The following is a 13,458-nucleotide window of genomic DNA, read 5'->3' as shown; positions in this document are numbered from 1 at the left end:
CTACACATCCAGAAACCTGCGAACGCTCTGCCCCCGGAGCCGAGGCACAAGTTTACGCTGGGAGCCGGGATCACAGGGAAAGCGGGGAGCCGCGGGTGGAGCAGGAGACCCGGGGCGCGGAGAGGCGATCCGCCGGCGCTAGGGCCGCGCGGAGTCCCGGCGGTGGGCGGAGCCTGGGTGGGGCGCGCGCAGGCGCAGGCGGCGGCCCGATGGAGCCCGAACCGGAGCCCGCAACTATCGAGGTGCCTGCGGGGCGCGTGCTCAGGTGCGGCGCGGCCAGGCCTGGAGGGCTCGCGGGACCGTGGGGTGGGCGCGGGGAAGGGGTTGGGGGTTCAGGGCTGGAGCCGGCGTCCCCGACGCGCGGCCCTGACCCGCGTCTCCTCTTGCCCCAGTGCCCGGGAGCTCCTCGCCGCCCGCGCGCGGCCCCAGAAGCTGCCCCAGCGCTCGCATGGCCCCAAGGACTTCCTCCCCGACGGCTCGGAGGCCCAGGCCGAGCGGCTGCGCCTGTGCCGCGCCGAGCTCTGGCAGTTGCTGGCGGAGGAGCGCGTGGAGCGCCTGTGAGCGGGCCGGGCCGGGGGCGGGGCCGGGGCGCGCGGGCCGGACGGGCCAGGTAGGTAGACTTCCCCGGGAGACTGAGACCCACTCTTGGCCAGGGGCAGTTTGGTGGCCGCCGAATGGAGACCGGAGGAGGGGTTCGTGGAGCTGAAGACTCCTGCGGTGAGCGGCGGTGTTCAGGGGCGGGGGAACTGCCTCCTCTCCCCTCTCGGCTCCGCTGTGACCGGTGCTGTGGGTCCCGCGCAGGGTAAATTCTGGCAGACCATGGGCTTCTCAGAGCAGGGCCGGCAGCGGCTGCACCCCGAGGAGGCGCTGTATTTGCTGGAGTGTGTGAGTGGGGCCCCGGGACGGTGGGGAAGGGGTTGGGACCGAGGAACCGGAAGAGCATGTGTGTTGCTTTTTGGAGAAAAGGCACACACGACTGAGCATTCAGGGAGCTTGTAACCGGACTTCTAGAGCAGGAGACAAGAACGCCGTGCAGGGAGCAGGGGTTCCCGTGCGTGTTAGTGTTGCTGCTGCTCCCCACTTCCTGGTTGACAATATCCTGGCTGTGATGCTGGGCGAGGGGGGCGGGGCGCACAGGTATTGGAGTCAGGAAGTTGCTCCATTGGCTGTGCCACTGCAGGGAGGGCTTACAAGTCGAGCCGTTGGCCCCACTTCCAGGGCTCCATCCAGCTCTTCCATGAAGACCTGCCCTTGTCTATCCAGGAGGCCTACCAGCTGCTGCTGACGGAGGGCACTGTGACTTTCCTGCAGTATCAGGTATCCGCCGCCTGTCCGCTGAGTAGGTATTTACAAGTACCTACGAGGTGCTAGCCACAGAGCCGCATGCGGGGGCTATGAGACAGGCAAGGGCTCTGCTGCCATGGTGCTCACGTCCTAGTGGTGGAGGAATAGTCAGCATCAAAGGAAAGATTGACCTCACAGACTGAGTGCCAGGAAGAAGACAAAGTGGGGGGACGCACAAGGCTAGGGTCATAGTGTGGCTATCATGGACTGTATTTATACCTTTTTAAAAAATTGATTTCAAAGAGGAAGGGAGAGGGGGAGAGAGATAGAAACATCGGTGCTGAGAGAGAATCATTGATCAGCTGCCTCCTGCATGACTCCTACTGGGGATAAAGCCTGCAAGGTGGTGGGGGGCGGGAATCGAAACCTGATCTCCTGGTTCATGGGTCCTGCTCAACCACGGAGCCACGCCAGCTGGGCAGCACATGGAGGGCATTTAAAACCAGGGGACTGTAGGAGTGTGTGGCCAGAGCGGAGGGCTGCATCTGAGACCCAGGGTACTCCAACATGAGGAGGTCAGGGGTAAGAGGAGACCAGGAACGGAGCCTGAAGAGTGTCTAGCAACGCAGGAGAAAAACCAGCAGGGGTGGCATCATGGAAGCCAGCAGAGGTCTTTCAAGGAAGACGTCAATTACGTTGAAGACTGCTGAGAGGTGGAGCACGATGGGGGATGTCCCTGCATACGTCTCTCTGGTGTGGATATGGGGACAGGAGGATGAGCATGGCTGGAGGGTGGAGCGGGGTATGCACCACCTTCTGCCATCTTGTCCACATTGTGGTCAGGAGCTTCACTCTGTCAGCTTTAGTATCAAAAAATTTTAGGGCATACATCTTTGCCTGGCCCATCAGCTATCAGCTTTTTGAGATTTGCATTTAAGTCAAGAAACTGCTCTGTGTACTTTGTGCCAAGTAAGGTAAGCAAGAGACAGGAATTCATTCATACTGAGACCTTAGTTTGGGGAGGGTGTTTATCATGGAGTGTGGTCCGACCAGTTCCCAGGTTTGGAATTGGGGGGCGGGGGGGGGCAGCTTCTGTCTGGAGAAATTCTGTGGTCTTTTATAAAGGACACAGAACCTTTCCTTTTTTTTTCCCTTCGAGGTCTTCAGCCACCTGAAGAGACTGGGCTATGTGGTTCGACGGTTCCAGCCAAGGTAAGTCCCAATTCCATTTCCCTCCTGTTTGTTCTAGTCCGGGGGCCTGGGTGACTAGCCCCAAAGTGGAAAGTGGCCTCTGCTTACCTGGAGTCCTTGGCTGGAGCTACAGCTCCTGGACACGGGCTGGGGCCGCTGCTGGCAATGCTCTGTTGAGAGGACCTGTTGCTTGCCTCATTCTCGCCCCACAGCTCCATCCTGTCCCCTTATGAGAGGCAGCTGAACTTGGACAGCAGGGCCCAGTGCTTGGAGGATGGGGTTGGCAAGAGGAAGAGGAGCTCCAGCTCTCGGTAATGCTCCCCACCCGGCCACCACCCAGGGAGCTCTGAGGGCCAGAGCTGTGGAGAGTGCTGGTTTGGGGACCTGGGAGAATGCACGGGTGGGTCTAAGAGCTGGGCTTGGGCAGCTCCTGTGTAGGCTCGGAGGCCGTGGGGCACGCGTGGGACGTGTGCACCTCAGCAACCAGGAGCAGATGCGCTGCGTTTCCTCCCCTCATCCCTCAGGTCCGTTAATAAGAAGCCCAAGACCCTGGAGAACGCCCTTCAGGGAGTGGATGGGACACCCGAGAGCCTGGGAACCTCTATCCCACCTTCCCTCAACCAGGACAGCCGATGCCCAGAGGAGAAACCCCAGGAGTCGAGCCCTCTAAAGGGCCCAGCGGGCCTCTCTCAGCCTTTGGGCTCCCTGGAGCCCTGCCCTGGCCTGGCCAGGGAGGTGGTGGGATGCAGCCAGGAAAATGGCAAAGTGGAGAATGGGGTCAAGGGGACTCGGAAGCCACGCTGGAACTTTGAGCAGATCTCCTTCCCCAACATGGCCGCAGACAGCCGCCACACCCTCCTGCTTGCCCCAGCCCCCGAGCTGCTCCCGGCCAATGTCGCAGGGCGGGAGACAGATGCTGAGTCCTGGTGCCAGAAGCTGAACCAGCGGAAGGAGAAGCTGTCCAGACGCGAACGGGAGCAGCAGGCAGAGGCCCAGCACTTGCGGGAGGATGTGAACGCGGATCCCGAGGTGCAGCTCTGCTCCAGCTGGCAGGAGTACAAACAGCTGCTGCAGCGACGGCACCTACAGACCGCCCAGAGCCGCCCCCAGCACCTGTGGGGCCAGCCTGTCACCCCCTTGCTGAGTCCCAGCCAGGCAGACTCCCCAGGTACTGCCTCACCCTGCCTTTAGCCCCGTAGGCCACTGGCAGCTAAGAAATCACAAAACTTTGAACAGGGCATGGATTGAACACGACTGACTGAGGCTTAAGAAAGATGAGGGAGGAGAGCTGTTCCGTGAAGTGGAACTCTCGGGGACAGTCTGTTCTGGAAAACACCGAAAGGACCCATGTGGGACGGTTCAGAGGTGGTGAATCAGTGCCGGAGGGGAAAAATTAAACTACGACCACGTCCTTAACGTCATATGCAAGATGCACGTGGATGGCTCTGCCACCAATTCGCTGTGACCCCATTCCCCCTACGCTGTTAGAGGGAACAAGGAGGGGATACGTTGGCCAATAAGAGGAAGGTTTACTGCATGCCCTGCAGTGTTAAGAACGGAACTGATAGGGCAGTGATTTTCAACCAGCGTGCCGCAAAAATGTTTACTTTATTTTAGAGGAAGAAACATCGATTTGTTTCACTTATTTGTGCCTTCATTGGTTGATTCTTTTATGTGCCCTGACCAGGGATTGAACCTGAAACCTTGGTGTATTGGGTTGATGCTTTAATCCATTGGTCGGTAAACTCATTAGTCACCCGAGCCAAATATCAACAGTACAACACTTGAAATTTCTTTTGAGAGCCAAATTTTTTAAACTTCTTCTAATGCCACTTCTTCAAAATAGACTCTCCCAGGCCGTGGTATTTTGTGGAAGAGCCACACTCAAGGGGCCAAAGAGCCGCATGTGGCTCGCGAGCCAGTTTGCCGACCACGGCTCTAGTCAACTGAGCTACCTCGCCAGTGCAAAAATTTTTTTAATGTGCAATATCTGACTAGTCGGGGCACTGACCTCTTCTCCCTTAGATTGTCAAATAAAAAGTGACAGCTGCCAACACCATAGCCGTCTGGTATGGATGAATCAAAATTATACCTTTTTGTCAGCTCGGCAAAAGAATGTATTTTTTGGTGTGCGGCAGAATTTTAGTAGTTAGTTTAGGTGTGCCATGAGTTGGAAACGGTTGAAAATCACTGTAATAGGGCAAGAACAGTATTAACGGATTCAGAGCTACTTACAACCCTTATGGGGGCATGGTAGATTAGGGTCGCACGATCAGTTATATTTCAGATAAACAACATGGGACATAACTATACTTAACAAAATCTGTTAAAAAAAAATCTGCTAAATCTGGAACCCTAAACTAGATGGCAGATTGAGAAATGTCAGGGGAGTCTGCAGATGACTGCGCTCCCCAACAACTTATGTTCCCTGTCCTTATAGCCGCAGTCCTTCAACGTATCTCTGTGCTGCAGACGACACACCTTGCTGATGGGGGTGCCCGGTGAGTTTCCGGGTAGAGCCTGTCTCCACAGTCCTTTGGCCGCCAGCAGGAGTTGGCAGCTGGGATTTGACTCCTAAAGTTGGGAATGAGCTGGGGGATCATTCCATGGACCCCCAACCTGGCTAATACCCTTGTGACTAGGGGAGCGGGAGGAGTGAGAGACAAGAGGTGCATTTATCCCTAGGGTTCTGAGATAGGCAGCTGAGCCTCCCCCTGCCCCTCAAGTGGCACCTCACAGCAGGACTCCAGTTCCCCTGGACAGGCTGCTTCCTGGAACTGGTGGTGTGGGAAGAAAAGGGGGAGCAGGAGAGCCCCTGAAGTTTCTCACTGTGTTCTCAGGCTGCCGGAGAAGTCTGGGAGCTTGGAGATCAGCTTTGATGTTTACCAGGCTGACGCCGTGGCCACGTTCCGGAAGAATAACCCTGGCAAGCCCTACGCCCGGATGTGCATCAGTGGGTATGAGACCAGCAAGCACTGCCCCCTGGCTGCTGCTAGTCCTATAAACCCCAGTGGACCTCTTCATGCCCCTGACCAGTTTGCCAGTCCCTGAAAGGTCCAGAGAGCTTATGTAACTGAAGTGAGGCCATACAGCCTGTTGGTGCTGTGGGAACCCAAGATTCCCAGCCCTCGTTCCTGGCATTTGCAGGTAGTCTCTCCTATGCCACGTTGGTCCTGAGCTCAGTGAGAACCTCCCTCTCCCTAGCCCCCTCACCCAACCAGGACTCTGGGTTTCTCTTGAACTTAGCCATGCAGTATGCAGAGAGGAGAGCCCAGGGCCCACACTTCCTGCACCCCCAACTCTTATCTCCCTTCCCTGGGAGCCAGAGGGCTGGGGTCTCAAAGCCGGTGGGTAGGCTGTATCCAGGTCTCAGTCTAACTTTTATCCCTGCAGATTTGACGAGCCAGTCCCAGACCTCTGCACTCTCAAGCGGCTGTCCTACCAGAGCGGGGATGTTCCTCTGATATTTGCCCTGGTGGATCACGGAGACCTCTCCTTCTACAGCTTCAGGGACTTCACGCTGCCCAGGGATCTGGGACACTGACCAGCTCTGGCAGGGCCTGGGCCTGCTTAGGGGGGGTTGGAGGGGCTTGGACTGTCTACTCTCAGGGACCATCTCAGCTGCCTCCTACACCCTGTAGCTGCAGGGCTAGTCGGGGCCTTGGCCCCGGGTATCTGATGCTTGCAGAAGAGCCACGCTGAGCCCCCCACCTGGCTCCTGCAGCGCTTCCAAGCCCCAGGACTGCCGCCACTGCCTGCAGTGATGTCCTTGGAACTCAGCACTGGATTCTAGAGACCCAGCGAGGTGCGGCAGAGAGGACTCTGTGCCTTGAAATGAGAGGGTGCCTGCTTCCTGCGATAAAGCCAAAAGCCATAGCCATTAAAAAAACAGATCCTTTTTCTCCTGTGGCTGGATGTACTGCACAAGCCCCCCGGGAGCCCCATCCCGGTGTCCTTGGAGCTGGACCCCAGGCCCGAGCCTCTGCCCACCCACCGAGAGTGCTTTTTCTCTGTTGTGGGGACTAAGGGAAGTCCGCGGCCCCGCACCTGCAAGGATGAGAAGTCACGGGCCTCTCGTCAACTTCTCTCTGCAAAGTAGCCCAGGGAGGGGAGCGGCACCCCACAGGCCTTTCCCTGAACGCAGCGGGTCCGGGTAGAAGGCTGGCCGAGAGGCGCCCTGTCGGTGTGGTTTGAACCCTGGTCACTCGGAGTTGTGCGGTGGAGCCCGCCATACACGCCTCGGGCCTGGCCCCCGCGCCCTTTCCGCTCCCGCCTCTCGTTGCTCCAACCCCCTTCGTCGTGCTAAAAACGCCCGTCACTGTGGCGGTCCCTCGGGGCTTCGGGCGCCGGCCAGCCGAAGCTGGGCCTCGGAGGAGGGGAGTCCAGGCTGGGAGCCCGCCCCGAGGGGAGGCGCTTCTCGGCGACGCCCCCGTCCTCACGCCACCTCGCTCTTGGGCCCCGAAACCTGGCCCTGTACCCGAGGGTCACCCTCTCTGCTTGGGTTGGGCGCACTCAGGAGGAGCCGGCCGGCTCTGCCCCTCCCTCAGCGCCCGGGACGGGGGTGGGAGGGCCGGCGAGGAGGCCCCGGCCGCTGCGCGTTCCGGGAACTACTTCTTCCGGGGGAGGCGGCGGGACACTAGGCGCGGCACACCTCCTGCGCCCAGGTGCGCGCAGGTGAGGCCGGGGGCGGGGCGGCGGCGCCTCGTGCATATTCACGCGGGATGAGGCCCCGCCCTCGCCCCGTCCGGGGCCGCGGATTGGCCCGAGCGCGGTCCCCGCCCCCGGAGAGCGCCCGCGCTGCGCCCCCGCCCCCCGGCGCAGGGCGAGGGGGCGGGGCGGGCCGGCGCTCCGGGTTCCGCGGGGCCCGCCGGCTCGCCCTTTATGTAAATAGAGGCGGCTCCGCCCCCTCCCGCCGCGCCGGAGGTGAGCAGGAAGGAGGCTGCCGCCCAGCTACCCGTGGGCCCGCGGCGGAGCGAGCGGAGTCGAAAGCGGGCGCTGAGAGACACGGAGGCCTCGGCCGGGGGCCGGCCGGGGGTTCCAGGTGAGGCGCGGGCCCGGGCCCACCTCGCCGGGCCCGCCCCCTCGGGGCGCCCGCCACTCGGGGCGTAAAGGCTCGGGAGGGCCAGGACCCCGGGCTTCCCGGGCGGGGCGGGGAGGGCTGCGCCCAGGTCCGCCTGCCTCTCCCCGGATCCCGTCGCTCCGCCGGTCTGGGGGAAAGACAGCCGTAGGAAGTGCCACTGGGAATTCTTCTCTCCCGGGCGCGCCCGCGATTACAGAATTTGGGTTCAGAGTTTGCACAATAGTGTTGGCTTTGGGGAGCGGGGAGACAGGTGCCCCGCCCGGCCGAGTGCGAGGGTCACCGCGAGCGGGGTCCCCGGGCCTGGATCCCCACGTGCAAGGGGTCTGGCCGATGAGGCCGGCGACGCGCGTCTCCGGTGGCCTCTCTCCGCGAGCGGCGGCTTAGCCCCGTCGCTGCCATCTGGGCCCTCTCCCCACCGGCCCTTTGTGCCTCCTAATCCCCGGACGCAGAAAGCCCGCGGGAGGGACTTAGGTCCCTGGGCCTCTCTCTGCCTGGCGGCTTTGGGCACCTTTAGGGGACAGTACGGACACCTGGCCTGTTTTCCACCACGGCGGGGGTGGGGTTGCGCTGTGGGACGCTGGACTTGGCGAGGAGCGAACATGTCCGACTGACCGAAGAAAGTGTGCAAAGTTTGCTCTTGGCCTGCTTGGGCCGGATGGTCGGTAGACACTTTGAGCTTGGGCTGTGGGAGAACTGACTGTAACCGGAGAGCCCTGGTGTGGTCCCCTGAGGCGTTCACCTGACGCAGGTGAGCTTTGGGTGAGGCGGGTGGGGCTTCGACTCAGGCCCCTTCCCCTGGGGATCCAGTTGCCAGATGCAGGGAGTCTTCACCTGGGCCCAGCTCTAGGGACCTTGTGCAGGTTTACAGCTCAAGGCTGCAGAGGGGATTCGGAAGGGGAAGGGGTGGGGTGGGGGGAGCTGGGAGCAGGTGAGAGTGTCTGGGAGACAGGAAGCCCCAGGTGGGACAGAGCAGCAGCAGCACGGAGGACCTGCGGCCCGCTCTGGGGACACCAAGGTGAGAAGTGGCTTTGGAGGAAGAGCAGCGGCGGGGTCTGTGTGAACTGAGGGAGGGGAAGGGCCTGCCTGGGAGGTGGTCTGAGTTTTATGGGCAGGGGGTCCAGATTGGGTTTCCTTAAGCGACCTGCCCACAGTGCCTTCCTACAGCAGGCAGGACTCAAACCTGGCCCCGGCGGCTCTGACCAGGGCTGGCTCCTCTGCTCAGAAGTTAGACGGGGCCAGTCTCTGTGGGGGCCGCTGGACAGTGTGTCCAGGGCCGGGGGGCATGCTGCAGGCAATGGACTGTCCCCTTTGGTGGCAGATTAAGGTAATTTTAATAACTTAGTAACTTCTTAATACACAATAGCGGTAAAAGAAAAACAGCCATAATTCCCGATGACGCCTATTGGCTTAAAAAATAAAAAGGTAATAGGTGCGCATAGTGGGGGAGATGAAACGTTTTAGAAAGTATAAGAGGGAAAACCGTATCTCTCTCGCCTCAGTCTTTCCTCAAACATAGTGTTCATTAAGTGTTTTAGTGTCTCTACACTCAGGTAAAGTTTAAATGGTGCCTAGCCAATGTCTTGCTGCATGACCTTGGCTCGGCCAGTTAACCATTGGGAACTCCGCTGAGCCTTGTTTTACAGAGGTTGATGAACGGATGAAAAATGTCACAAACACGTGTGGCCTGGCCCAGCGCCTGAGCGGGGTGAGGGTGTGTCTTAGCGTCTCCACGAGGCATAAACGCCGCGGTTCCCTGTGGGCCTTCGGCAGATGCCTGGGCCTGTTGGATGTGCCTGGTGGATTGTGAGGGACTCTGGTTTCTCTGTCCAAATTTCAGCCAGGGGGCCATGGTTTCTGAGAGCCTCTGGAGGCCAGAGCTTTTAAAATGAGGGCGGGAGCCGGGAGGCAGAGGTGGAGGGCGGTGGCCTGTCCTAACCTTATTCATATTCCAGTGGCCCATGGTGATCCTCCTGCTCCTTGGTGGAGCCAGAAAAGGCCCAATGGCCAGACCCCAGCTGGGGGCCTATCCGGGAGCAGGGCGGTGTGTGTGTGTGTGGGGGGGGGGGGCCGTGTAGAATCTGATCTGCTCTGCTTTCCTGCTCAGGGGAGGGCTTGGCTGGAGACATTCTGCACCCTGTTGGGGGAGGGGAGCACATTCCTGGGCTGCTCTGTTGTCATTGAGGAGATTTTCTGAGCACTCCAGAGTGCTCTCTCTCTACCTTAGTGAGGGAATGAGTTCCTGGCCCAGGACCCTCTTCCTAGGAGAAGGTGGTGCATGGAGCTGGAGAGTTCGGAGCCTCTGCCGTCAGTCTGTGACCCCCGTTCTACCCCATTGGAGACATTTAGCATCCCGGGCGAGAGTCTCCAGGAGCAATGTGGGCTGCCGAAAGGGTTACTCGGCCTTCCTGGTCCACCCACATGTGTTGGGAGCAGCTGCTGAGACACCTGAGTTGGGGTGCAGGGTCGGTGGTCCTCACTCCTGGGTTAGCTCCTCTGAGCAGCGTGGGCCCCTGGTACTGCTGCCCTTCCCCAGCCCTGGCCCCCAGGGCTCCCCCGGCGACCCCCTTCCCTGTGCCGCCACCATGGGGCTTTGCCTGGCCCCCTTTGGTGTGACCTTCCCTTCCTGCCCTGCCTCCCAGGGGAAACTGGTCCTTTGAAAAGTCACCTCACTCCTTCCCCTTCCCAGGAACCACGGCGAATTCTTGAGCTAGGAGAGGCTCCTCTGGGCGTGGAGACGGGGAAGCTGCTAGGGACCTGACTCTACCCTTCAGGAATTCAGCAGTGACCGGAGCTACTCTTGAAACACCTGTGTTCCCAGGGTTTGATGAAAGGGATCTCTGGGGACAGGACGTTTGATATTGTTGGATTCTCCTTGCCAAGGAGCTGGGTGTCCTGAGCCTCGGACTGAGGCAGAGCCCACAAAATGTCCACATGGCCCTGGCCAGAGACTTGACAACAGGGTGGGGAAGTTCCCTGAGGGACCCTCTGGTGCCCCAACACAGTGTTCTTTGGGGTTAGTAGCTCCTTCTTGGAGAAGACCTTTGCCTAGTTGGTCCCCATTCAGCCCTAGCTGTACATTCATTCATTCATTCATTCATTCACCATTCAACAAGTATTTACTGGTACCTCTGTGTGTACAGTGTGATTTAGAAACTGGGCATTAGCCTTACAGAAGGCAAAGATCTCTGTTATCACAGGAGTCGAATGCTACAGGGTGGAGAGCTCTAGCAACAGAAACTAGTGTGAGTAATAAATACTGTGTTAAAGGTGATGTGGGCTACAGAGCAGCAGCGATAGGACGCTGCCTATGGTGGGGACAGGTTGCACCCTGAAAGGTGGTCAGGATGGACCTTGACGAGGTCACATTTGAGCGCAGATTGGCAGGGGGGAGGGAATCCTTTTTTTTTTTTTTTTTTAACATATTTTATAGATTTTTTTACAGAGAGGAAGGGAGAGGGATAGAGAGTTAGAAACATCGATGAGAGAGAAACATTGATGAGCCGCCTCCAGATGTTCACGCAACCAAGGTACATGCCCTTGACCGGAATCGAACCTGGGACCCTTTAGTCCGCAGGCAGATGCTCTATCCACTGAGCCAAACCGGTTAGGGCAGGAATCCTTTAAGTAAAACGTGGATGTCTTTCAGAAGGCAGGGCACTAAGCACTGGGGGTACAGCCATGTACAGAACAGGCACAGTCCCTTCCTCCTGCAGCTGGCATCTTCTAGAAGCTCCTTAGGACAGCAGCTCAGGTCCTGAGGCAAGTGGGAGGCCGTGGGATGTGGCTGGATAGGAGGAACCAGGCAGCCTGCCCACCTCCACCCAGGCTGGTTGTCCACCTTCTCCCAGGATGGCTTTGCCCTTCCTTGTGCTCGGCCACATCCATCCATCCATCGCTTCCCTGGAGAGAGTCTGACATTGGATTGCAGAAGGGGACTGAGGCCCCCAGAATGGTGATGGGGGTGGTGGCGCATGCATTCCGACTTCCCACCCAACCTCACACCCAGGCTGGGGAGGGAAGCCCTGGAGGAGGATCCTCAAGTGCTGCGGGCGGGCGGGCCCTTGCTGAGTGTGAGACTGGCCCGATGCTCCGGAGGATGGTAGTGGGGAGGATGGTGGCAGCTGACCTGGATCCAGCTAGAGAGGGCCAGGTCAGGTGGTGGCTGCTGACCCCAGCTGGTCCCACCCTGACTCCTGCTGGCCAGTCCCTTTGTCCTGGGAGAGAGGCCTGAACTGAGCAGAGGGTTGTGCACTCGCCAGAGTTCAGGGACTTGGACTTGGGTTTGGTAGCTCTTGGAATTGGCCATTTCGTAAGTAATTGTAAGAGTTACATGAGATGATGCAGGTCAAGTGTTTAAAGTAGCAGCTGGCCATAGTTTACTCTCGGTCCCTTTTATTACCTAACAGCAGCCGCCGCAGCTCTCGGGGTCCCGCCCCTTCTCTGTTCTTTGAGTCCCACCTCCATGAGGTGCCCTTTCCGCCGAGGTTTGGTTGCTAAGCTGCTGGCCAGGGGCTGCCCGGTGTCTCTACGAGATTGGGGTTCCCAGGGTAACATGGGCGCTTGCAAAGCAGCCGTGGGCGTCTGAGTTGGCGTGGACAGAGGCCGGAGGGGTCAGCAGATGCCCCGGTCAGGAGAGCCCGGCCCCATCTCTCCCCTGCGGAGAAGGCGGCGGGGGCGGATTCACACCCGGCGCAGACGGCCCCTGCCGCACACAGGCCGCACACAGGATGTCGGGGAAGGAAGGGCAGCTTCCCGGCAGCAGCAGGCTGGGGGGCGCACAGGCCTGGGGAGAGGAGAGCCTGCGACTCCCTGTGTGGCGTCTGGCGAGCCCCGCGCACAGGTGGACACGGTGTGGCTCGGCCCCAGAGGCCCAGAGTCCTGCTGCTGGCACGGCCTCCGCGGACTAATGAACTGCCAGGGGACTGAAGGGGCCCCCGGGGCCCTGGCCCATCACACGCCTCCAGGGCAGGCGGGCTGGCTTAGTGTGGCCACGCCTTGGTCTCCTGGGGACCCATTAGCCCAGGTACCCCAAACAATGCCAGTGGGGGACAAGCAGTCTGGGAACCCCCTTCTCTCTTCCCGGGGCACAGTGGGACCTGCTGCTTCTAACAGGGGCCCAAGACAAGCCCACCCCCATGCAGTGATTCCTTCTTTGCCTCTACTGGTCTCTCTTCCGAGCTCCTGAGGCGCAGGGTCTGGACACACAGGATGGGGGAAGGGAGCTCAGGGTGTGAATGTGCTAGCCGGTTGCTAAGCAGACAGCTCCCCTGTTTACCCCCACCCCCCCACCCCCCCACCCCCCGCCGGCGGGCACCGGGCTGTGGGGAGCCCAGCGGCAATGGTGGGTGACTGGAGCAGTGGGGATGGAAGGAAATCGCAGGTCAGCTGCCCACAGGCTAGTTCCACACGCAGGCTCAGACCGTGTAGAAAACGAGTGAGAATCGGCCACAGGTCAGCAAGCCTCGTGTGGCCCGGCCCTAACCCCTGAGCGCCCACCCCCAAAGGCACCGAGCAGGGAGGGCAGCTCAGGGTGCGGTCGGTGAGGGACAGAGGGCCGCGGGGCAGTCCTCAGAAGTTCAGGTTGGAAAGGTGTTCCTTTCAGGAAGCCCCTCAGGGGTCGTGCTCTGCAGGCGGCATCCCTGTACAGGAAGCCAGGATCCTCGGACCTCCTTACAGGCCCCGTGACTTCGCCTCAGACCCTTGGCATCAGGCTTGGGGGCTCCGCAGCTTGGGGGGCTCCTGAACTTGTCTTTGCCCCCACATACCTCTCGGTGGAAGCGGCACTGAAGTGGCCAGCATCCCAGGTCCTTGTTGGGGTCCTGGAGCCCAAGGTCCCATATGGTTCCACCTGCCTGTATTGTCCCTGCCTCTGCGCCCAGGTGGTATCCAAAGGGGTGTCCTCT

At 59.9% G+C, this 13,458-nt stretch overlaps 1 protein-coding gene across 5 annotated transcripts; it reads left to right on the top strand.

Moving 5' to 3' along the window:
- The first annotated feature begins 97 nt into the window (after positions 1-97).
- On the top strand, positions 98-6,365 carry TSEN54 (tRNA splicing endonuclease subunit 54). 5 transcript variants are annotated; one of them, XM_079798037.1, is made up of 11 exons: positions 98-265; positions 393-557; positions 654-717; positions 802-885; positions 1,219-1,317; positions 2,444-2,496; positions 2,688-2,786; positions 3,000-3,643; positions 4,916-4,976; positions 5,365-5,432; positions 5,869-6,365. In XM_079798037.1, exons 1-11 carry the CDS (start codon positions 210-212, stop codon positions 5,937-5,939), a joined length of 1,464 nt encoding a protein of 487 aa, XP_079654163.1. In that variant the 5' UTR covers positions 98-209; the 3' UTR covers positions 5,940-6,365. The 5 variants fall into 5 exon arrangements, with proteins under 5 accessions (XP_079654163.1, XP_079654164.1, XP_079654161.1 ...); XM_079798038.1 differs by having other exon boundaries at positions 5,365-5,428; positions 5,869-5,985; XM_079798035.1 differs by having other exon boundaries at positions 99-265; positions 1,264-1,317; positions 5,316-5,432.
- Positions 6,366-13,458: the final 7,093 nt, after the last annotated feature.

The sequence above is a fragment of the Cnephaeus nilssonii genome, assembly GCF_951640355.1.
Source record: "Cnephaeus nilssonii genome assembly, chromosome: 19".
Lineage (NCBI taxonomy): Eukaryota > Metazoa > Chordata > Mammalia > Chiroptera > Vespertilionidae > Cnephaeus > Cnephaeus nilssonii.
This window is presented reverse-complemented; position numbering and strand designations above follow the sequence as displayed.

Bases quoted from the DNA above. Each gene is read 5' to 3' on its own strand.
- TSEN54 (XM_079798034.1), top strand. From the start codon at position 210: ATGGAGCCCGAACCGGAGCCCGCAACTATCGAGGTGCCTGCGGGGCGC. The intron at 558-653 runs GTGAGCGGGCCG...ACTCTTGGCCAG, and splicing joins GAGGAGCGCGTGGAGCGCCT to GGGCAGTTTGGTGGCCGCCG. The intron at 5,433-5,868 runs GTATGAGACCAG...TTATCCCTGCAG, and splicing joins GCCCGGATGTGCATCAGTGG to ATTTGACGAGCCAGTCCCAG.